This window comes from Chlamydotis macqueenii, chromosome 1, assembly GCF_036417535.1.
Source record: "Chlamydotis macqueenii isolate bChlMac1 chromosome 1, bChlMac1.mat, whole genome shotgun sequence".
Taxonomy (NCBI): domain Eukaryota; kingdom Metazoa; phylum Chordata; class Aves; order Otidiformes; family Otididae; genus Chlamydotis; species Chlamydotis macqueenii.
This window is the reverse complement of record NC_141556.1, coordinates 184,126,546-184,150,845: the sequence shown is the minus strand read 5'-3', so window position 1 is coordinate 184,150,845 and position 24,300 is coordinate 184,126,546. Positions and strand designations below refer to the sequence as shown.

General features: G+C 40.8%; 1 protein-coding gene across 1 annotated transcript; it reads left to right on the top strand.

Moving 5' to 3' along the window:
• The first annotated feature begins 104 nt into the window (after positions 1-104).
• On the top strand, positions 105-24,300 carry NUFIP1 (nuclear FMR1 interacting protein 1). Its single transcript, XM_010128179.2, has 10 exons — positions 105-494; positions 725-813; positions 1,965-2,069; positions 2,710-2,772; positions 3,079-3,155; positions 9,065-9,157; positions 13,026-13,288; positions 17,015-17,143; positions 18,958-19,184; positions 22,151-24,300. The coding sequence occupies exons 1-10, from the start codon at positions 143-145 to the stop codon at positions 22,493-22,495; spliced, it is 1,743 nt and encodes a 580-aa protein (XP_010126481.2). The 5' UTR covers positions 105-142; the 3' UTR covers positions 22,496-24,300.

Here is a 24,300-nt window from a genome sequence, read left to right as displayed (position 1 = left end):
GTCAAGACGGCTTCGCCTCCGGGAGGGTGGCCGAACCCCGGAAGTGACGTATTTTGTAGCGGCCGCCGGTGTGGCCCCACGCGGTGGCGGGAGCTCAGCGCGGAGCAGGGGCTGCACCCGGGCGGCTGCTTCGGGCCTTGACATGAACCCCTTCGCCTGGTACCCGCCGCCCCCGCCTGGGCTCCCCCCACCCTTTTTCTGCCCGCCGCCCCCCTGGGAGCCCGGCTTCTGGCCCCCCCCGGGGCCTTACCCGCCGCCTGGACGCTACCCTCCTCCGGACACGTACCCGCCCGCCGACAGCTACTCACAGCCCAGCAGCCACCCGGCTGCCGACAGCCACCCGCCCGCCAACGGCTACTCGCAGCCCGAGAGCCACCCGCCTGCTGAGAGTTACCCACCACCCGCCAAGAGCTACCCGCCGCCTGACAGCTACGCACCACCCGCCCCCTGGTACCCGCCGGCCTACGGACAGCGACCGCAAGGCCCGCATGCTGGTGAGGGGCACGGGGGAGGTTGTCTCTCGGGCACGTGGGCTCCTTCCTTTCTCACCGTCTGGGACTCTGGGACTTGTCCTTCCCTCCAAGTGTGTTCCCCACTGTCCTTGTTGGTCGTGCAGCCCTGGCTCGTCTCTCTCCCAGGCTTTTCCCAGCCACAGTGGGCTCACTGAGGCAATGTGGTGGTTTACCAGCTGTATGTATAACAGGCTTTTTTTTTTCTTCTTAAGGTGAAAATGGCAATTTCTCCCAGAAATGGCAAGGTGACCAAGCACCTGGGTTTAGTAAACATTTTCCAGAAGAAAATAACAAGCCAAAGGTATGGACTGAGGTCCTCAGCATGAAAGTCATGGACCTGTTGAAGCAGCTCCAGACAATGATCAGAGGGCTGGAGCACCTCTCCTGTGAAGAAAGGCTGAGAGAGTTGGGGCTCTTCACCCCGAAAAAGAGAAGGTTCCAGGGAGACCTTATTGCAGCTTCTTTATACTTAAAAGGAAGGCCTATAAGAAAGATGGGGATAGACTTTTCAGTATTGCCTGTAGTGACAGGATAAGGGGCAACAATTTTAAAGCGTTGAAAAAGGGTAGATTAAGATTGGGTATAAGACAGAAATGTTTTAGAATGAGGGTGGTGAGGCACTGGCAGAGGTTGCCTAGGGAAGTTGTGGATGCCCTGTCGTTGAAAATGTTCAAGGTTGAGTTTGATGGGATTTTGAGCAACCTGATGTAGTGACAGATGTCCCTGCCCATGGCAGGGTGATTGGAACTAGATGATCTTTAAAGTTCCCCTCCAACCCAAACCATTGTGTGATTCTGTGTCAGTGACAGTTGTGTGGAATTTGCCCCGTGGCACCAGAGACCCCATGCTCTTGTCCACAGTGCCTGCCCTTGCAAGGGAGCAAATGTGTGACAATCAGTCTGCAAATCTTGAGCTCGTTGAAAGAAAGATACCTTTAATCCAAATTCTAACAAGGTTTGCTTTAGAAAAGCTCTTACCATTGTGGTAGCTGAGTGCCTAAATTGCCTTAGTGCTCTGTTATATTGTCAGGGCCAGGCAACCAAGTCACCCTGTGTAGTAGGAGAAGGAAAGATCTGTGCTACTCTCTGAGCTCTTAATGTCATGTGAGATCAGACACGGCTGACTTGGTAGGGAAGAGACTCAGGGCTGTACCATAGCTTTCTTCCAGCCCTTGCTAAACCTGTGCCACTCTGGTATTTGCAGAAGTGGTAATTGATGGAAAGATGGTAGAGGAAAGAGCTGAGTGCAAGATGCTTCGTTTGGAATATAAGTGATTTGAACTTCACTTTCATGTTATGTTAACTTATCTTTGAAACTTTTGAAACATGTTTTAATTGATGGCTTTATTAACAGAAATACTCATGGGAATGTTTCATGCCTAATTAAAAATAACCTTGCGATCTTGTAACTGCAACCTTGAGATGATGTCTTCTTTTTTTTTTTTTTTTTCAGACCAAAAAGAAAAAAGAGCCGGTTTTCTCTCATTATTGTGATACCTGTGACCGTGGCTATAAAAACCAGGAGAAGTATGATGAACATGTTTCCCAACATAAACAGGTTGATGAGTTTGACTTATTTTATTTGTGCTTTGATTTTTAGTTTTGTGCATGATAAGTAGTTAGCTCTAGCCACTCTTTGAATGGAAGACTTAGCAAGGAGATTCCAGAGTGACAAAAATTGCTAGTAGGGGATTTTTTCTGATTGCTGTATGTAGGGGAGCTCTCCGTTGCTTTTTTTTGTTTTATTGCTGAAGTAATTTTAATGTGTGTATTGTGAAGTATTGCTAAGTCACTCCAGTGGTAGGAGTTAATTAATTGATGTCCCTATAGCATGTAAAATTTTTTGTGTGAAGAGACTTTATGTGGAAAACATATTGTAAAAGTCCTCTCCTTTATTGCAAAGAAGTATCAAAATTTGAAATTGGAGTATCTTGCTAGTCTTTCTCTTAGGTTAACTTAGTGTTTTCTCCAGTTATCAGATACATTGACTTCACTGGTTATTCTCAGATCAGGTGAAATTTAGAAGTACATTATCCCTTCTTACTGTTTTTAGTCACGTTTGTTTTGAAACTGGGTAGCTTAAAAGTTCTGTATAACTGTACAGGCATCTTGCACTGATTTTGTTTGAAGTGCACTTGAATGCTTGTTTGTGCTTTGCATAACTTAGTGTGTTTTAAGCTCACCCCCTTATCTTGCAGTGCACGGAAGAAGGTTGCAATTTCAGCGCACATGAGAAAATAGTTCAGCTACACTGGAAGAATGTAGGTATCCCCTGGGCTCAGAATATGAGTCTATACAATCTTTACTGTAGTCCCTTTTCTCCTTCCTCAGAGGCTTGCTTTCATTCTTCTGGAAGGAAGATAATGTTGTGGATGAAAATATGTTGAATACTATGGGTTTTTTTAATGGATTCATTCTGTAATTGCTGTGTACAGTCTCTCCACTTTTGGAGATGAAAACTGTGGTACTACTATAGTTGACAGAATGATGGGGTTTTTTTAAAAAAAAAAATATTTGTGGGCTTTTTTCTTCCCTTTTTAAACACCTGTGAAATACTTTTTCCTTAGGCACATGCACCTGGTGCCAAAAGAATAAAATTAGATAGTCCAGAAGAGATCGCTAGGTGGAGAGAAGAAAGAAAAAAGTGAGTAAGATTTGTATCCTGTGAATTTGTTTTACTGTATTTTCCCTGTGTGATCATTAGCTGACAGCTGAAAGGCAGTAGCGGCACATACTTGCTGCTGCTGTTCCTCTGACTCCACAGAACTCCTGTGATAGTGGTCTGTGTCACCGTGCCTGAGCCAGGAGGGTGTGAGCTGCACTGACTACAATAATTTGGATTATTATAATAGAAGGCAAGATAGCAACTGAGGAGGAGGTAACTTTCCCAGGTGTTTGATTTGGTACCCCTGGTTGGGCGAGCGACTCGTTCCTTTCAGCCTGATCGCTGAGACGTTTTAGGTCAGAAATGTGTGTGTGTTTGCTTGGTGGTTTTTTAATAGCTAAGAAATCTGGAAGTCTTGTACTGACTGTGATTATAATACATCCTGTGCAGATTTCCGTAGCTTAAGTTGTCCCAGTGGACCCCAACAGGAAGTCCTAATTTTTAAGAACTTTCTGCATTGCTTGACACTTATCTATTGAAAGATAACAGAATCCATGAATGATGCTGTCTCGGGTAGTCTGACTCACGTTGTACCTAGAGTGCAAAGAAGTTCACATGTAAGCAGTATTTCTCATTCTGTCATGTGAGGTGCTACAGCTTCTTTCCATTTACCACTATTCCAGTGTCTAAAAATTCACGCTGGACTTCTGTAGAACTTATGCAGCTGATGTTTGGGTTTTTTTTTTTTTTTTCCCCCCTCTAAGGTGGGTAGTTTAAAATCTACAATTTTCCAGCAGGTAAAAGATGCTGTAATCTTTCCTCACTTCTGTTCCAGACTTGGAGTAGTCCTGCGAGTGATCAGTACACGGGTTTTGTTTCTGTGAGTGAGAGTCCAATGTACAGATTGGGAAGTGATACAAATTTAATTTCAAGATCACTGGTGATGAGCTTGGGCAGTGTATTAGTCACCTGTTTTTTGAAAATTAAAATAAACTCAGTTGTCTGCAGTCTTACTGATGAATCTAGCTTGCATTTATGTCAGAAAACAATGTTAATGCATTCCTGTTTTGAACTTCACTTAAGTTTTTAAACAATGGCTTTGTAAAAAAGGAAAAGTAAGTCTTGCAGTCATGACCACCGACCAAAAAAGGCAGTATGAGTTTAGGACCTTCTAAACCAAGGCCACTAGATGGAGTACTGCAGTAGCTTATTTTGATGCTTCAGTCCTTGTGTGGGCATCTTGTTTGGCTGTAGTGGATGGGTATAGAATGACTACCGGGGTGGCTTTTGTTGCTCTTTGTACAGCAAGGAAGCTGAACTAACATCCTTCTTTTTTTTTTTTTTTTAAATTTAAAAAAAAGGGAAAAAAGAGAAACCCAGCTGAAACTTTTGTGAAGCATTAATTGGGCCTCCAGCAAAGCATCAATTTAATACTGAAGGTCTGTTGTTGACTCACACTAAACATTCCATTGTACAGAAAAAAAAGGACACCAGAGGGAATCTGAGCTATTAGGCAGTTTTGGTTTATGGTGACAGGAAAAAGCCTTTTTCTTTTTAGCAGCTCCAGTCAGAGCTAAGAATGAATCTTTTTTAGGTCATTAGTAGTTTGTTTCTAATTAGGTTGCAGTGATTTAGTGTGTGTGTTTTCATGCTGCATCTCTAACATTCCTGTCTTGTTCTTTCAATCGTTATAAATAAATAATTACTTACAGAGTTGAGGTTTTTCTTCTTAATTAGCTGCTGTGTTGCTTGGTTGTGTATCCTGCTAAAAATCTATTAGGAAGAACCTGTGTTTAAAGTGCAGCCTTACTTATGTACAGGGAAGAGAGGGGGCAGAGTTGGTAAAGAGTGAGTATCTCTGGATGAAGTGTGCTGGGTCAGAATACTAATTTCCTGTCTCAGATTCTGTACAATCACTGCAGCCTTCATGTCTCCACGTACCTAAAAGACTCTTTAATGGTTTGCAGCCCGCTAAACCTGCTGAGCCAGGGCATAAAGTTAAGCAGACAGCAGTAGAGATGAAGTGCTGCAGGATCTCAGGGTTTCCCTGTGTTTTTCAGACAGATGGTTGTGAAGTCTGAAATCAGCTTTGGTGATTACAATTACTTTTCTTCTGATTTGTCCCGTCCCTTGCAAATGTTGAGAAGTGTGCTGCTTTCAGCATATTTTTTTTTTTAAACACAAGCATAAAGGGAATTATCTACAGTGCATTTCCTTAATGTGTCAGAATGAAGTATTGCTGTCTGCCCTTCTTTCCAAGTGAGATCCAGGTCCTGCTAGCCCATCTGTTTCTAACCAACTCTTCTTGAGCAAAGGTTATTAGAAAGAATGTGTCAAGGCTGCTCTAGTGTTAAAGCAAATCAAACTTATTTTTACTTAGGTCCTAATATAACATTGGAGAATTTTCTTGATCTTGTGTGTTGCTTGTAAATTCTTCCCTTCCTCCTCTGCTTTCTTTCATCTGTTTGGTTTTTTTATTCAGTTAAGGATTGACTGCTGTATTTCCTTGCAGTACATCTCATAGGCTGAGCATGTGCTTAATGAAGGCCAGTACTCTCAACCACACTACTTTTAATTAATTTGTGGTTCTCTAATTGAATAATGATAATCCTAAAGTAGCTTAGAATCCTTCCTGGTGTTGCATTCATAGTAGTTAAATATGTAATAAAAAAAAAATTTCTTAGCATTTAGTAAAAGTAGAGATGATGAAGCACAGTGGATGGAATGTGTTGGTAGATCAAGGTGGACACAGGTGAAATAAAACTTACTCTGAATTGCAGGGATGGACTAGCAATAAAACTGCTTCAGCTAACGTATGGTAAAATCGCACTAGAGATGCAGTGCTCGATAAAATGCCTGGGAGTCTTAAACCAAGATTTAATCAGCTCTCTGTTGCACCATCTTTGTTCCCTTTGGGCTATCCATGTCCCTTTTGCTGTTGGTTGTGTGTATGCAATGAAGATCAGTTCAAGAAATTGTTGAGGCAATTTGATCACAATGCTATTCCTGTAAAGATGATAAACTTGTATATCTCTGGACTCAGAAATTCACTGTGTGAACTGCTACAGAAACAGGTCTGTCTTCGGTTTGACATTGGCAAAGCTCTATTTTTCCACTACTTGCTAAGAACTAGTTTATTCTGACATTTATGTGAGCAAGATAGAGCATACTGGCCTATAAAACATGTATGACTTTGGCTAGTGCACTCATTTATTGAAAAAAAACCAGAACATCTATTCACTAAAGCACACATGGTAGCAATTATGCTCACTGTCACCATTCCCTCTCCCTGGAAGCTTAGAGTGTCCTTTACCGGTATGTCATTTTGTTGGTGTATGCGTAATGTACTCATCTTAGCTTGAAAATCAGTTTTCTGGTCTTATCCTGACAATTTATACTCAAAACCTTCCAATTTGGATTCTAAAAGTGTTTGGAAACTCCAGCTGCTATGAAATGGGGCTGCCTTCTTGGACAGTACCAGCTTCTTTATGAAATCTTCTGTGCCAGACCATCATGTCCTGGTTTAATTCGCGCTCTTACAAGAAGTTGCTAAGGTTTGTAAAGCCTTTTGTGGTGACTGATGAAGCTGTCTGTATTCAAGCTCTGACAAGTTGTCCCAAGATGTAGGTGCTGGGCTACTTCTAGTTCAGTGGTGTTTGCAGGTAACAATTTAAGAACCTCATTTTATTGAGAGAGGAGTGCTGTATTTTAAAAAAAAAAAAAAAATCCTCTTGAGTGCTGTGGCACCTGGTGGTTGTGGAGTTGCCCTGGGGCTGGTACATTGGAGTGAATGGGTAACTTTGGTCCACACCTCTTCAGTCCACTTGCTCCGTGCAGGGATAACTGGGATTGATTTGGCCAGGTCCCACCAGGACCCACTAGTAGGCTTAACCCAACCTTGTTGTCACACAGCAGAGCCCCTGGGGAGGAGTGAACCCAGTCTACCTTGTACTGAGGCTGGTGACCTGCAGGCTTGAAGGTCTAGAGCTTGCTGCCCACCAAGTCCTTAGATGGAAGAATAAACTAGCAGATGCTCACTTGCTTATTATGAATGAAATGAAGCACTGTGCATGTGTGCTGTCAAAATAGATACATTTTCTGCACAAGGTAAAGGCACCAAGTAAAATGCTATTTGACATTTGAGAAGAGTTGGTGAAAATAAACACAGCCACTACAGGTGCCTTCAGGTGTGCTTTTACAGGTACTCAGACTTATGACTTGAGCTCTCTTTAGCTGTTAGTTACTGCCTGTGTCAACTGTAAGGGTGGTTTAGGAGAAATCTGAATGTCTTGGCAATGAATTGAACTGAAAGCGTTTGTGGAGTCCATTACGGTGGCTCAGTGGAGGGAGTGGTAACTCGTAGGAATGAAAGTGGGAGGCAGTCACGTCTCAATTCGTGTTGTGAGAGCGTGTCTGAATATGTCCTTAATCAGCGTAACTACAGGAGCACTTTGAAGACTCCTTTGCTCTGGGATTAAGGGTCTTCCCTTATGTCTTCGAAAAGAAAAAAAAAATTGCTAAGACAAGTTTGGGGCTCTTGACCGTAAATATTTGTTTTATAGCACTCTTCTCTGCTGTGACCCTTACTCGTGTGAAGGAAAGCACCTTATCCTAAAACTGTGGGGAGGTGCCAAGCGCAAGGGTCTTAGTCAATATGAAGCTCTTGAGATTAAATAATGCACTGCATGCTTGCTGTATGCTGGGAGTGTTATAACATGGATGAACAAATGTAGCCAGTGGGGAAGAGCAGAGATAGAACATCACACCCCTATGCTCGCTTGAGATATATGGTGGATTTCTGGGAGAAATCCAATGAAAATAGACGTTGACAGCTCGTGTTCAAATCCTTTTAAAGGCGATGAGTTCTGCAATGTGTTTAGGTGTGTCTCATAGGAAATGCTTCTCATCTTTCTCCCTTGGTATGTGGTTGAAGCTGTCTTACATCAATGTGACGCTTAACATTCATGCTGTAAAACAGGGAAGATGCATGCGATAAGATAAAATATTTAAAGAAAGATACATGTCCTTTTTGATAGCTATGTATAGCGAGTAGCTGTTCTAAGTTTCTTGTTACTCCATTTGAATAGACTTATTAAATATTTATACTTTGTGTTTCTGTGCAGAAGCTGATGGGGGTGTGTGTGTGTTTCCCATTTACTGCCTTTATCTCAAAGCACTGGGATTTAGCTAACTAATGTTTACAGAGAAACTAGTGTAGCCATTTTTGGGCTTTGACGGTAATTTGCAGCAGGCCTTGCATGTTAGAACCAGCGTGGCGTTCGTCCGCAGGGAAGGGAGGTGGGGAATGGAAGAGAGGGATGGTTTTAGGAGATGGTTATAACAGTAGATTTGTTTTGATCTGCATGACTTAGCAATTTTTCTTGGAAGCTGGAAGAAAGGGGCAGTTATTTCGATGAAGTAGAGTTCAGTGTGCAAGCACAATACTGAATATTGCTCGGGAGGAAACTTACTTGCTTTTCCCTAACTGTCACATTAAGTGAATCTTATGTACCCAGAAGCTGTTCTTAAAACCTTTTTTAAAATACTACAGGAACTCAGCAGCTGGTTTGCTAAAGGCATGTTGTAACTTTTAAGATCCTTCGAATACTCCGGTTGAAGCACTATAAAAATATTACAGGACTAAATCTTGTGTCAGAGGGTCTATAAGCATGACTAAACTGTCTGTAGCCTGTTTGATGGTGGTAAATCTAATTGTGCCAATTTGGTAGAATTTTTTTTTAAGTCTGAGTATGTAAGCATAAATGCACTCAAGTTTCTTACCTTTTTAAGAAGGAAACAGTCTGTTAAACTTCCATGAAACACTTTAAAAATCTGTTAAGTTTTTGAAATATCTACTACATTTATAGAGGATGCTGGTTTGGTAAAGGGTGAACTGACAAAGTACAGTGAATCATTGAAGAGCCAGTGACTTTTTTTTTTTCTTCTAGGAATTTTCCTACGTTGGCAAACATTGAAAGGAGGAAGACAATGCAGATGCAAAAGCAAGAAAGGGGAGAGGTGCTGACTACCCAACAGTTTGGGTAAGCTTTTTGAAACAAGCTTGTTACATTCCTTCTGACGAGTTCAGAAGTACCCTTGCTAACTGTCATCTCCAGCACTTACTACTTCCACTCTAAGCATTATCTAGCTGCCCTTTAACTGAGGACAGGTCATTTGACAAACTGCAGATGTCGTGTTCCTTGGTTTACAGTACTTCGTAGTCCTCTTCAGTAAAATTAAACAATAATTGTATTAGAATCCTGGTGTTCTTGCTGAATTTGTCGCTCTGGCTTATTTGAGAATGTGGTCATTCTGGCCATTCATTAGATCAGTGTAACCTTGGTCTCTGAAAAATAAATAATGGGAATGGAAGTCATGTGACATAATGAATCCATATGGTCTAATCCTCTAATACCTGAAAAAGGCCAGAGTGATTTTATGACTGGATTTGGCTTCTTACTGTCTCCTTTCAGATGATAAATCAATAATCAAGTGGTGTGGAAAATTTAACTTTATTTTCATAGCTTTAGTGCTTTTTTTTTTTTCTAACCTACATCATCTTTATTTGCTACCTTTGTTCTGGGCCTGATACTTAATCTTCTTGGATTTTTATCTATTGCCTCCCTTATATTGTGAATGACTTTCCAATATAATCTTTGTTCTTTTCTCCTCCCCATAGTGTCAGTCTTATGTGGAACCAGCTAACTTCATTAGGTCTACTTTAAGGCCTGTGGGAAGAATTAAAAAAAAAAAGTTAAAATGATCTATGCCCCTAGAATATCACTTGCTTAAATGAGAGTGGCTGAACTGGAAGGCAGGAGCAGCCACACTTCTAAGGGGCTCTTGCTAAATCCCATTTGCTGCTATGTGGAAATGAGGCTGGAGTTGGCTATTTAATTTTTTTTTTTTTACTAGGGGTTGACACTGAACAAGATAAAACTTTTACTGCAGTAAAGCAGTTAAACTTGTGTAGAATGGGGTTTGTGCCAGGCTAGTATAACTTGTTAAATGGTGACAGTGCAAATTACCTTGGTGCAGCATGTGCTTCAGCAGACCCAACACTTACTCACTCCCTTCAGCCGGATGCCTTTCATGACTTTGGAAGGAAAGGTTTATAAAAGATTGAAGTAGAACTTTCTTTGAAAGATATAAAGTTGCAGAAATGCTTTGGATCCAAGGAACCAAACCTAGGCATTGAGACTAAAGCTGCAAATATACGTAATATTGTTTTTGGAGGCTTTTGAGTGAAGGGGAGTTTGCTTGTCAAGCTGTTTGGTGTCTACAGGTTTATTTGTTAATTCTTGTAGCTGTTCTAGTGAACTGTGAGTCAGATGCAGTATGTAGTCTTAAATGTCCATCAGCAGCTCCATACTTACCTATGACATTGTTAGTAACTTTATATCTGGAAAAATGTCTAAGGAAAAAAGCTCTCAAAACTATTGGTTGTTTGCTTTCACTTAGTGACCTTTAACTCTGGTTGATTTTAGAAATCTGTTCTATTCTTTTTTCCCCTCTCCCTTCCCTAAACTGTTAGCACCATAGACTTGATGAACTGTCCAAAAAGCTGTCATTTCTGCATTGTACGTCAACAGTAAAAATTCTGGAATTGGTGCTTATCTGGCAAATTTACTGGTGCATGAGGCAAAAATAGAATACAGCTTGTTCTCTGCAAGCTGTACTATTAAAGCAAATAGCTAAGTAAGATTTAGAAAGGATTAGATACTTAGCACTTCTGCAGTGCTTTCCATTTGTGGTTCTCTGAAGTGCTTTACAACTGCTAATTCTCAGCATCCCCGTGTGTGAGATTAGAGATGCAGAAGGACCACTTTACCAGTCTGTGTGGTGTCTCGTAACAGCTGATTAATAGTGCATGGCTCTATCCCCTCTGAACGGGAAGTGAAGAGTACATCTTTCAAGAGAGGAGGGCAGATGCCAGGCTGACATTTGTTGGGATGTGTTTGACCTTGGGGTTTGAGGCCCCAGGGAAATCAAAACGTTGTTTTTAACCCTTGATCAATGACAGAGTCTCTAGTTGATCCTGTATTTGCTCATATCCTCTAGGTTATACAAAAAACATTCTGAATTTAGAGCCTGGTTGTACAAATTCAGAAATGTATTTCTGCATCTAGATGGAGGTGAACTATGGGAGCTAATATCAGCCTCATTTGTGGATGTGGATGAGGCACCGGAAGGTGGTGGCTTGCCTCTTGTGCTACAGGAGTGCTATGGTGGATGGTGCTGTCAGGGCTGGGCAATCAGTGTTAGACACTGTCATGAAATGACAGGAGAACATAACAGAATATGTTTTGTTGCCATATAAAGCCATTTTGAATGCTATGTTTAGCCCTGTTCTCCTCTCAAGAAGGACTTAAGTCTGGAAAGGTATGGAAGAGAGGAATGTTAGTAATGGGACACCTCTGTACAAGCAAAGAGGTGGATGGCTTGGAAGGGGTGTGTGATAGAACTCTAGAAAAACTGCATAGATGGGAAGAGGTGAATAGAATGCAATTATACACCCTTTCTTGTAACTCGAGAAGGATGAGGGTACCAAATGACTGTTTTAGACATCAGAATGAAAACAAACAAAAGGAAATCCTTTTTCACACAATATTAACGTACTGGGGAAGATTTTGGGGATACCAAAGGTTCACACAGAGTCCCACAGCACAAGACACAAAACTATAAATGTTTTAGGAGCATATCTAGTCAGAGAGGGTCTCTAAGTCTTACACTGTTGAAAAGTAGACAAGTAGAAAGGTGACTGTTCACCCTGCTTTCATACTCAGGTTCTGCTGCCTGCTTATAGATGACAAGGTGCCATGTTAGAAATACACATATGAGACTCTGCTTGCAGATGCATGACTCTAGACCCAGGGAGAAGTTTCAGGAAGAAGCCTGTGCTCCAGTGTGGTATTATATGGTTGATTAGGGATAACAGGATCTCTGCCATGCTGTAGGTGAGGCTGAGGGAGAGAGTACAGAGCAAAACAAACCGTGGTGTTCATTCAGCACAGAAGATCTTTTAAATCGTTTGTGGTTGTAATGTGATGATGATTAGTTGCAGCCTTTTGCTGAATTAAGTTTCTGTTGCTTGAAAAAAAAATTTTTGGGAAGCTTAGGTTGTCACTTCTATATTTGCTTTTTTGCCTAGGTCACACCTATTGTTGTACATATGCACTTTACGAAAGTTTGTTAGGCTCTCCAGGTACCGTTCTATAAACGTGGTTTGTGTTTATAGGATAACTTGGAAGATTAGTGGAACCAGCATGCTGTACCCTTTTCATATTTTAGGACTTGTTTTGGTTTGGGTTTTTAAAAATTCATTGTCCAGATAAAATGAATTTTCTTACTTTTTAATTGGAGTGAAAAAGATGAGTAGTGTGCTAGAGGCAGGAGCAGGCACTCATCGCAACTGATGGTGTCAGGTGGCTGAATGGATTTAGTGCAGGAAGATCCTTCTCTGAGCTGTAACTGGAAAAAGACTTCAGTAGTGGAAGTATGCTTACAGCCGGTGCTTCCCTTTTAATTTCACACTCCCCATATTCTGAATTACTTCATTGCTCAAGTGAAGGGAATATTTGTTGACTTGGCAATGTGAAATGAAAACACTATGTCCTCACACTGTAGATGGTCAAGGAACTTGTTTAACCCGGTACCCTTTGCCTTGTTAGGAGATAAGTTATGAACTTCAAACTCTTCGTTTAGGTTCCAGCTTTGTCACGTTGCCTTGAGATGAGCTGTGACTGCCTGTCTGGTCTGTCACCACATGTTAGCTGAGCTGGAGTAAGTCTTGGCATCATGCTGCATTGCTGAACGCATTGAAATGTGGGTCTGAGCTCTTTGGTTGCATCAATGGATTTTATTCTCATAGCTTGTCATTTGTATGAACTTTTTGTTTCTATTCTCCAGCAAAATGAAGGGGATGTGGAAGCCTCCAGAAAATGAAGAGAGATTTGGACAGCAAGGAAAACAGAGGAGAAGACAAAGACGCCCGTTCTGGAAGAAATTTAGGAAAAATGGTGGTGATTATGATGTACAGAGAACTCAAAATGAAGCCAATGGACCAGAAAACAGCACGTGTGAAAAGGAACATGAAAAACAGGGTACTTTGGCAGCTCAGCCATGTGTGAAGGACAGGGACCCTCTTGGTCTTCTGGCAAACAGTGATGTTGGTAAGATGAAGAAACTTGGAGAATTTTTATTTTAAGTAATGCTGCTCAAAAGATTACTGCGCTTTTGTGTAATAGCAACTCCTGGGGAGAGCTGAGGTTTTAGAAAAACATGTAAACCCTGTCCTTGATTGAAAGAGGGCTAACTGGGCGTGTTTAACACGGGACGACTCTCTCTTAGTAGATTTATGCAGAGCTTTGTAGTATGCTATCTCAGTAGTCTAGAAGTCTGAGATGTATGTGTGTCTGGCTGAATTCCTGTCCACAGGTGCTAGTAGGAAGAGCTAAAGCTAGTAAACTTGGCTGAGATACATTTTGGAAAGAAGCTGAAATACAAAGTCATTGAAGAGGAAGAAAAAAATTCTGATTTGGAAAGACTGACACAAGAATGTTTAAGAATCTACCAGGATTAAGCACCTTTACATAAGTTTGCTTGCAAGCCAAGTTGTTAGTATTATAGACAACACAGGGAAAATCTAGCAGACTGCTTCTATGTCTTTCTGATTTTTCTGTGAGAATTAGGACACATTAAATTTTAGTCTGTATCATCAAGTAGTGCTTAATCTGAAGAGGAGATGATGTTTGGAGATAGCATGTAGGAGTGTCTTGGATTTGAGAAATAGCCACACTGCGTACTTAGTTGTCTTAGCTTTGTATATTTTAAAATACATTACTTGCTTTAAATCAGTATTTAGCTAACAAACAGAAAAGGATTTCTGGGCTCTTAATGGAGCACCTCAATTCTATTTTTGTTTTAACCAGTACTTTACCGTAATAATCTTATTTTACCTGTAATTTCCTGATGAGGAACGCTTTTTTTGTCCAAAACACTTGGCTGGGAAAGGCAGTAAAGGGAAAGTGATTTGGGCCATAAAGAAGCGATGCTGTAGAAACTTTAGGAAGGAGAGGAAAAGAAATAGCATATGAGTTGTTTAAGTTTAGGTGCTGAAAATTATACTTGCTAGTCAGGGTTCTGGAAGTGCTACCAAAAATTTTGTGTGCAACATTACACATTCTGCCATAAATACTGTACAATAGGCTAAAGAACATCCACCAACTTAGGTCACTAAACCAACTTGTAAAATAAGAAAATATTTATAAAGCCAGAAAAAGAATCAAGTACTTTGACAATCAAATTATTTTTTTAAAGACTATTAAATATCCCTTTGTGGTTTTGAAATAACTATTTAGAATGTGAAAACAAATTGATTTCCTTATATGAGTTAAGTGAATTACTTAAAATGTCAGCATTTTTCTTTTAATTCTGGTTTTTGCTATATTATCTAATTTACTCTTGATACTCTCCATATGTGTGTTCTCTGAAGTAGTGCTGCTTAGTTTTTTTTTGGTGAGCATGTCTTATTTCCACATGCTGGCAGCAGTATAAACTCTCCAGATATAACTATTTATATTATAGGCAGCGGTGATGCAGTACTCTTAGAACATGGCATGGAAGCTGATTTATACTGTAGCTATTTTTAGCAACAAGGCTAGAATGCATCCCCTGGAAAGATGTCTGATGCAGAGTGTTTTGTCTTGAAAACATAATCTTCAATTAGCAGGAAGAAGAGCTCAGCATCCCTATGCAATTTGTTTATTCCACTGATCTCTGCATGTTGGGCAACTTGAGTATGCTTCAATATAACTGCATTTCCCCACAGCATCTGTGTTTTACTTAATCATAAAAAGTCTAATTATACCGAAGTACAGCTAGTAACTTCTGTTATAATAGGTAGAAAAGGAATGTAGTACTTGTTCATTACACATTATTAAAGTGGGTTGAAGTTTTTTATACTGTTGTGAAATAGTTGTAACAAATAATGACAAACAGTCATTATGGGTATGACAGTATGAGCTGAGTTTTTAAAAAAAATTAGACAACTGAAGTCTAATATTTTGCTGCATAGGTACATTTTGTTGGAGTATTTAAATCTTTCTGACAGCAGCAGCCCTTTCTCTAGAGGGAATGAATTTTTTGTGTAATGCATTCACTTAATTTCTGGTTACTGGCTAGTTCCTTCAAAGGTAAGAAATCGAATGGGAGATGAGAAAACAGAATTTTCCTCTTGATTTGTTAGCAGAAACCAGGTAAGATGATGAGCCTGTCAGGTGTAAAATTTTGAGGGATCTACTGACCAGAAACAGTGAGTTGTATACTGTAGTGCGTAACACTTCCTCTGAACGTGTTGTTCTCCAAGAGAAAATGTATTCTGTTAAATGTGTGTTCCTAATTTGCAAAAAAGTGAATTAAAAGTAATTCTTTAAAATTTAAAGAAAGTAATAAGAAAAGGCACCCAACCACAGTATGCACTCAGCATTTTGGATGAGATACAAAAAAGCAGCAATGAATCAAAATAACCTGGAGTAAATGCTGTATTTATAACTGCTTAAGTATATGCAGGTGCTGTGTATTCTGCATTAGAAAAACACTGCATTTATCATGAGCTTCCAATATAATTGCAAATTGACATGATTACTAAAGGAGAAAGAATCAGCCTTTCTCAAAAAGAGCTCAAAATAAAAGAGTAAGTACTTTAGATAAATACCTGTATATTTATCTAAAAGTTGTTTTACTGAACACCACAAGCTCCAATGAAGCAAATTGCCAATTGTTAATGATACGTTAGAAGAGAATAGAGAAAAACTTGTGATTTTCAAAATAAAGTTCTCAAATGTTTCTTTCAGTAAAATCTTTAACAGATATGAGACAGCTTTCCTGTGGGGGGATTCGAACAGGCGGGGGATGGGAGAGGGCACAACTCCTTTTCTTCAGGAAAATAAGATTACAACCAGTCTTTTTCTAGAAGTCTCAAGAGACTAGTTTATCAAAATGTTTCTAGTAGTGGTGTGTGTATGAAATCCATATGCAGATGTATTGCTGAAAAGTATTTCCTAGTTTTCCTGCTAACTAGCACTGTTTACCTGAGACTCTTTCTGGGATTTTAATGTGTATAGTTCCTTTGTTTTAAACTAAAGCCATCAGTTTTGCATGTTTATTTTTTTAGGAATTTTAGGAATCTTTTTTTCAGTAGGGCTCTATTTTCCTAGTATCCTGAATTTCAGCATTTTTGGTCCACTTGCCTCTTATCTTCCCAGCATTTTCTTTCAGGGCAGTTTGAAGCTATAATACCTCGCTTACTCATGCATGTCTGTAATGCTCTGCAGGGATTTAAGCATCAAATTATCTGAAGTACTACTGGAAACCGATCATCTAATTTGTAGCCTTTGTTCTCACTGTCCCTTATGAACTTTTTTACTATCTAAAAATTTATTTGCTCTTAAATTCTCATTTTGAATTAGCCTAATTCTCCCCCTGCCTCTCCTTGACTGACTTTTGAATCCTTCTCCCCTGTCCCTACCTCTGCAGGACTAAATGCAGCAAGACTTCAAAACATGTGAAATCCTCCTTTTACCTACACTTGATAATAAAACCTATAATTACGTTTGGTATGTGAAGGAAGAACCAGAAAGCCCAAGCTCTTGTTCAGGAAACTTACTGCTTCTGTAGTGTTGCTGGCAGGACTGTAAACCAGTGGTGAGATGAATTTGCCACTGCATGTCTGTAGAGAGTAGGCAAATGTGGGTTTTTCTTCTGTCAGTCCACAGTGTTGAGCAATGATGCCAAACATCAGTCTTGTGTAGCGATGAGAAGGGGATTTAGCAGCAAGGCTGGCTGTTAACACGCAGGAGCACTGGGCAAAATCCCTCTTGCCTTTTCTCTTCCTGCAGAATCTGACAAGGACGAAGCAGCTCCCAAAGACGGGAGGCTGGGATTGACTGTTGTTCCCAAGCAGGTGACCTCTGCCCTGAGTTCGTTGTCGACCAACTACGGCAGTGCATCCGACAGTGAGCCTGAAGGTGCGTAGGAGCACGTCCTCTGCCCTTCTCTCCCCGTCTCTCCTACTTCGCTGCACTGTTGTGGACTGCAAGCAATGATAAAATCTAATAACGAATGATCCCTCTTCGGGAAGGGCGAGGGACTTCACCTCTCCTGTATGTCATTTGCTATCCCCCATCCCATTGTCAGCTCCCATTTATTTACAAATGCAGCATTTATGAGTGCAGTAGCCTGGTGGTAGCTCATTACAGCTGCGTCCCCAACTGCTGAAAGCTGCAGGTAATCAGTCAGAACCTACATAGTACTTAAAATTTATTGAGGAAAAACTTTTAAGGGAAATCAAAGGTGTTGCAGAAGTGTCCTGGTTTGGCTGGGATAGAGCTAATTTTCTTCTTGGGAGCTGCTGTGTTTTGGATTTAGTATGGGATAAAATAGAACATGTAAACTGTGGCTTACGTTTAGCAAATATGTTAAAGTACTGGCTGTTCAGTGACTATATCTCCAAAACACTTGGCTATGGAAATGCCTTTTGACTTCTGACCTGTCTACCAGTGCTGTAATTCAGAGCTCTCTTGTACCTGTTGATTTTTAGGCTTATACAAGTACGGAGAAGCTTGTTAAAGGTTATGCACAGGGATGTTTTTGTGGTCTGTGTACAGATCCTTTCTAGTTTGCTTTCAGCAACAGTGCATGCTAGTACTGGTATAAGCCATGCATGAAGACTGACTGGGAGGAGTAAAAGGACATGCCATTATTCTGCTCCTTTTGTTTCCTTACTCCTCCCCACTCCAACTTCTGAGCACTAACTGGGGTTACTGGTTTCCAGGTATGGTGATAGTTCCCGATCTTGCAGAAGCACCCACTTAGAACACAGCATTTGTGCAGACAGCCGGTGCTTGGAATGGCCTTGTCTACTTGGCCTGTGCCACATCTATTGCCTCCCTGCCCCCAAGTCCTACAGCATACTTTAGAAAGCCTCAAACAGAGTTTCCTGAAAGACTGAGTTCCCTCCTCCTCCCCCTTCACTTGCATTTTCTCAGCAGCATGTCCTGGGTTGAAGTGGAAGCATAAGATATCTTTGGTTAGGGTGTGTGTCATCAAATCTCCCAAGCCTTTTTTACCTCTAGTTGAGAGAAAAAAAAGCAGCCTGTCTTCAGTCTCGCTTCAAATCATGTTTGGATAGTGCCAGGAAAAAGCTGTTATACTCACCCTGTGAACTAATTTCCATGTCCTTAAGGGCTTTTTCCATAAAGGTTTCTGGGTGTTGCAGTAAGACTTGAACTCTGTCGTACTTGGATTTTGTGCTTCTCTGAGTGTATCGTAGGGAACTACTGCTGCTCCTTGTTTTTGCAGATAGTCACTATCCCTTACTGGCTCTAGATGGCCTACCCAACGTTACAGAGAGTGTCTAGCAGGCAGGGAATTGAACTTGGACATCCTCTGCCCTAACTATCATGATTTTCTCAGCAGCCAAATTTGCAGCAAGCTATATTGTGAAGCAGAAGCAATGTACTTTCTAACTGATAAAAGGGTAGAGGTTTGGAAATTTTGTTCAACTCTTACTTACTTCTATTTTTCTTTTTGTATTGCAGAATTTAAATATCTTGTTTTCTATCTTTCTTCTATCTGTTGTTTAGAGATTATTCTTTGTATTTTAAAAGAAACTGCAAGCCCAGACCAAACAAAACCCTCCCTTCCTCAAAGTAAACCTTGAACATCTCCACATCAGGTGATGTGAGCAAGAATAGTACTAACCAACTGCCAGTGCATGGGGATATAAGCATGTTAAAGAGGCTTTTAAGTTTGAGATGAAAGTGTGTTCTTTTTCTTTAAGAAATCCCTGTCAAGACTGCAGCAAAAGCTGAGAAAAACCAGACTGCGCTCAGAAATACGTCTCAAACTACTAATGTACCTCGAAACCAGAGTCAAAAACGTCCAGAATACGCAGGCACGACGTTAAGAAGCTCAAATTCAAATGCACGTTCCCCCAAAGGGCCTGATAACTGGGGCAAGAAAACATTACCTCTCCTTCCGAAGCGCCGTCCAACTCTGCTGGAAATGGTAACAGTCTTAGTGCTAAAATAATGCCTCCTGTACAAGAGTAGCACTAGTTGTGAGCAGTTCTCCTCTTCCCTGTGGGAAATCAGAGTAATCTGTTAGGAAAGGTCCTGTCTTAGAGTAGTGAAGTGAGCGTTTCACTCAGAGAAAGTGTAGATGCTTAAGCAGACAAATAGAAATACCTCGATGTGCATTCACGTAATGACTGACTTTGGGAGCAAGAGGTGACAACTTAATCATGTGCCTAAAATGAGCTGCGTAAAGGACAAAACATTTATTCCTCCCTGTGGTAGTATCCAGTAGGTTTTGTTCATGTGTGATTCTATCAGCCTTATTCTCATCTTTCTCCCTTTGCACCCAGCTTTGCTACTCAACTGCCTTTCCCTGATGAAGGAGCACACAGTTTTTTTTCAGATACAGTCAAAGAGATCTTGTTAATAAGGGTGTTGGTGACTTAAGCTAGCGAGTGACGTTTTGCTGCATGGGTTTTTTCTCTGGAAGCATGTTTAGATCAATCTGAGGAAGTGACAGCACTGCTACATTGAAGAGCAGCTTTGTTTCTCAGAAGGGTAAAAAGAAGTTTGTAGGAGTGAGTCTGAGGTGTTACAATTCTGTTGTTGGTAAAAGAGCACAGCATCCTATTTAAAAGCTTGGTGGGTTTCTTTAAGAACAAAACTTGGAAGTTTTTATTGCATTTAGTGCTTAAAAGCAGTATCAGATAGGTAGACTATATATACCCTTGTGATTCTGTAAATAGCCAGGATAAAGCTCCCCATCAAGGGAAAACTTGCCATGGGCAGAACATGGGAGCAAGCGGGGTGCCATTGATACGAGGGCTTTGAAACAGCACGGGATGTTTAGGCAAGAGATACCTGATAAGGCACATCTCAAGCTGCAGATGTGGGAGAAATCCCTTGATAGTCCTTTTAGCACACACTACTGTTGCTGCTCCTAGTGACTGAAAAGGAAGTGTTTGCCCTTTGTGTAGCTCTCTAAGCATGCAGTTGTTTTTTATCTCTTGCTCTTCAAAGTTGTTGGTGATCAAAGCAATGAGGACTCTAGAAAAAAAGTCAGATGAAGTCCCACATGCTGAGAGAAGCTGGCAGAACATTGGAAGCCTGAATTGTAGCTTGCCAGTATAGTTCATTTTTGAAATTACATTTTGGTGGGGCTTTTTGCCTTTTTAACGTTGCTCAAAACTGTTAAAGGATGTATACTGTGGTTGTGAATCAGAGGAGTGCCTGACATTCGCAGGTCGGCATCTGTTGTCAGAAATGGTCAGTGTATAAAAAACCTGGGGGAAGCAAGGTTGAAATTTTACAGTGAGTCACTGCTGAGAATTTATCCAAAAAGTGAGGAAGTAGAATGACTAAGAAAAGGATGTTGTATCGGTGAAATGATGCTTTAAAAAATAATAAAAGGGGAGGTAGGACAATAGCTGCAGATGTCTGTTGGCAATCGTTTGACAGTGGGCTTGGGCACTACTGAAACATGTTTATTGTAGCCATGCAAACAGTCATGTGTGTTTAGCATTCTGTATGCTGACAAAACAAAAAGCTTGTGTAGCATCACTCCACTGATACCCATTCCTGCATTAAAAAATACAGTATAAAGATACAGTCTTTGATAGGGTGATGGTGCATCCCATCTGTGCCTTTATTTGGCCTTTTGGAATTCAGCAGTTTCTCCCAGTCTGGCAAGGAGGACATCACTATGCTGTCCCTTCTCTGCCCTAATGTGCATCTCTTAGTTCAGATAGATAGCAGGTTTCTGAAGACCCATTTTAGGTGTCAGCTGCTTCTAACACCTCTTAGTATCTAGCCTAAATAGAAATAGTTAAGCGTTGAAACTTATCACAACAAAAAAGGTTCCCTGTGATGTTACAAGCCAAATTTAGCTAGATCTGCAATGTGTAATACAGATTTCCTGCAAGTGATGAGGTAGTTAGATTTAGCCACTTGCTTTGAACTTGTTGTTTGTTCAGAGTACTAGTTCTGCTGATACTTGCAATGACAAAGGGTCCTTCAGTCTTCTGTCTGATTTATTTATTTTTTTTTTTAATACCAAAATGAACTTCAGTGAGATTAGAGGAGATGAGGGAGGCCTTTAGCACTTTGATTAAGCTACTAAACTTAGGTTGGTGGATTGATGAATCATGCTTTTTCCTTGTACTTGTAAGTATCTTTTACTCATAGGGGTTTTCTAATAAAAAGTGTATGGGATATTAAATTACAGATACAGTATAACCTATTAGAAAATGCTAATAGACTTGCTCTCCTGATGTGCTGGAATGCATGTTTTAGTACTCTAGTAGTACTAAATATATGAGAATATTATCATCTGGGTCTATGGTCAGATGTTTGAGGGGGAAATTCTTAGTAGTTAGGTATATTCAATGATGTTCTCTACCACCTGAGCAAACTGAGACTGACAGCTAATCCAAAGGTACCATCAGATTTGCCAGCTTGTTCTACCTGCCTTAGTGCATTAAAGGTGCTAAACGAGCAGTGCTTAAACTTGTGTACTTTGTGCAAGTGAGCAGTTTTCATCCTTTCCAATGGTACAGTCATGTGCCAGTACCATAGTGAAGCCTGGCCACTGTGAGCCTCTCTTACTAGAAGTGGTGTTTGACCACCAACCTGCACTGTTCTTCCAGCCTGCTGCTGCCCAGAAGGGCAACTCCCTTCCTGTTGCCTCCTTCTCTGTCTGGTAAGGCAGTCTCCTGCTCTGTGTGTCCAGGACTCATGTAAGAGAGCCAACTACTTAAATTCAGAGATGTTCTAGTCAAAGATGTCCCTGCTTCTTGCAGGGGGGTTGGACTAGATGACCTTTGAAGGTCCCTATTAACCCTAACTATTCTATGATTCTATGTTCAAAATTACTGAGTAGAGCTGTACATCTTGCTAGGCTTGTATCAGTTACAGAGCAATAGAGGGAAATGTGCATCATGTTCTCTTCTTTCTTTCCAGTTACTGGCCCAGGACATCAGACACGAAAGGAATGTGATTTTGCAGTGTGTTCGATACCTCATCCGAAATAACGTGTTTGGACTTAATTTTAAAACAGAACCACAAGCTGAAGCAGAGACTGAACAGTCCTCTACAGCTGCAACTACTGCAGAGTCTTTGACGGACAAACTCGATGAATCTAATTGTTCTTGTAGCTCTGACCTTCAGTTAGCGGGAGGAGAAGATGATGCATTATTAATAGCCCAGGGTGAGAAAGCACCTGTGGATCAGACTTCACAGATGGCTCACTTGGCGGATGAAGACACGTGGGAAACCCCGTCAATTCAGTGTGACGAAGCACTGTAGAGGATGTCTGTTGTGAGCAGTAGAGCAAAGGCTCACCTTTTCTACATGATTAATGCTTTTTGAAAGACATCAGTATAACAGAGTAATCATTAAAGTACATACTGAGAGCTGTTATAACCACTTTTCTGATCTGTTCTGCTCGAGGTGGCCACTTCCTTCTGAAAAAAGCATCCACGTTGAGTAATTGTGTTGCCCCGTGGCAGAAAGGCAGCGGTGGCAGAGTATGACCTTCCCTAGAGTAGGTGCGGATCCCCACTTTTGGGCTTCAGAGCTCTGAATGTTTTACCTCGTTACAAAATGTGTGTCAGTCCATCATCAGAGCCAAGTATGTTGTCATAGGATGGGTCTTCCTCATGTGAAATGGTCTGGCATGTCTGGGAGTATTGGAGTGTCCAGAAGTATTTTGGTGTACTTTTGAAACGGTAATTCAGTGCACATTTTTTCCCCCAGCTGTTATATCTATAATATATCCAATATAAATGTAACACATCCAGTATAAAATGAAGACATGAAATGGAAGATACAACTGACCTGGCTCTAAAAGTACTACTTGCACCAGGAGTCTCCTCCTCTCTGAACTAATTTGTTAGTGGAAGTGAGGGTGCAGACTGATCCAAGAAACCTTTTTTAAAAAATAAATTAATAAAGATACGATAACTGCTAACTGCTTGCGTCAGTGCTAGGTTGCTGGTTGACCTCGCGTACCCGATATTAAGCCTTAGGCCTTAACTGCTGTTACAGCCCTTGCCTGACAAATCTAACTCTTGAAGCAAAGTCTTAATTCTAAGAATACTGTCAAAGTTTAGAAAGCTTACCAAGAGTTACTGGTTTGTCCCTTTTTAGAATGCATTGGGAATTCATCAGTTGGCCTTCAGGAAGAATGTCTTCCTTGGTGCATTGTTACAATGCTCCTACAGCATCCAGTGATTTCCCCCCCCCCCCGATTTGTGTGTGCATCCATAGTGTGACCACTAAAAGAGCATCAGCCAAGGTTTCGAAACAAGTGTAGTCTTTTCATTACATTGTGCATTTGTTCGTCAGAATCCTTCTTGTCAAGGGCAGATGTTAGTTTGTCACATTGACACTGAAAACATGCCATGGAAATAATTGGTTAGCAAAACCTCCACTTGAAAAATCTGTTCTTTGTCTTCTAGTCATGGTTAAAAGTTGGAGTTAAATCTCAGGGACTAACTTTTTTTTTTTTTTCTCTCTTCTTTGGTAGAAGTCTAGCCTTCCATTCTACCATCTAAAATATGAAGACTCACATGGGGGTCTTTTGTTGCCTAATAACTATCTTCTTTCCTCTAGCTCCTCAACTTGTGCCATACATCTCATTTGTGGTGCACAGAAAACAAGAAATAGTTGAAAATTCTGTCCCTCTGCACCACTATTTATAGCTACGACTACATATTGTGTTTGTAATGCACTGTCTAAATTTGTGGAATTATATAAATATCAACACCCTTGTAAAAGTTGCGTGTCTCAACAATATATGTGCAGAATAGAAGCAGTGATCATAAACATTTATATTTCCAAGGCAGATGATTCATTCTTCCCATGGTGATCCCACGAGCCATCTCAATCTCGCTGACTTGCTTATGGCTCTTACAGTTTTACTGCGATGAAAATACCAGCGAAGGACTGTCAGCCATGAAGATCTGGCACTCGGGCAGAGCCTGATTTCAGAGTGGAGTGGTACCAGTGCTGTTGGAAGCATGGGTAACAGCTGCAGGAAAAAAAAATTATGTATTAGGATTGCTACTAAATTGCACTTTAAACAACCCTTAACATGCTTCTGTCCCTGC

Excerpts from the sequence above, each read along its gene's own strand:
- NUFIP1 (XM_010128179.2), top strand. The coding sequence starts at position 143 with ATGAACCCCTTCGCCTGGTACCCGCCGCCCCCGCCTGGGCTCCCCCCA. Across the intron at positions 495-724 it reads ACCGCAAGGCCCGCATGCTG|GTGAAAATGGCAATTTCTCC; the intron begins GTGAGGGGCACG and ends TTTCTTCTTAAG. Across the intron at positions 3,156-9,064 it reads TGGAGAGAAGAAAGAAAAAA|GAATTTTCCTACGTTGGCAA; the intron begins GTGAGTAAGATT and ends TTTTTCTTCTAG.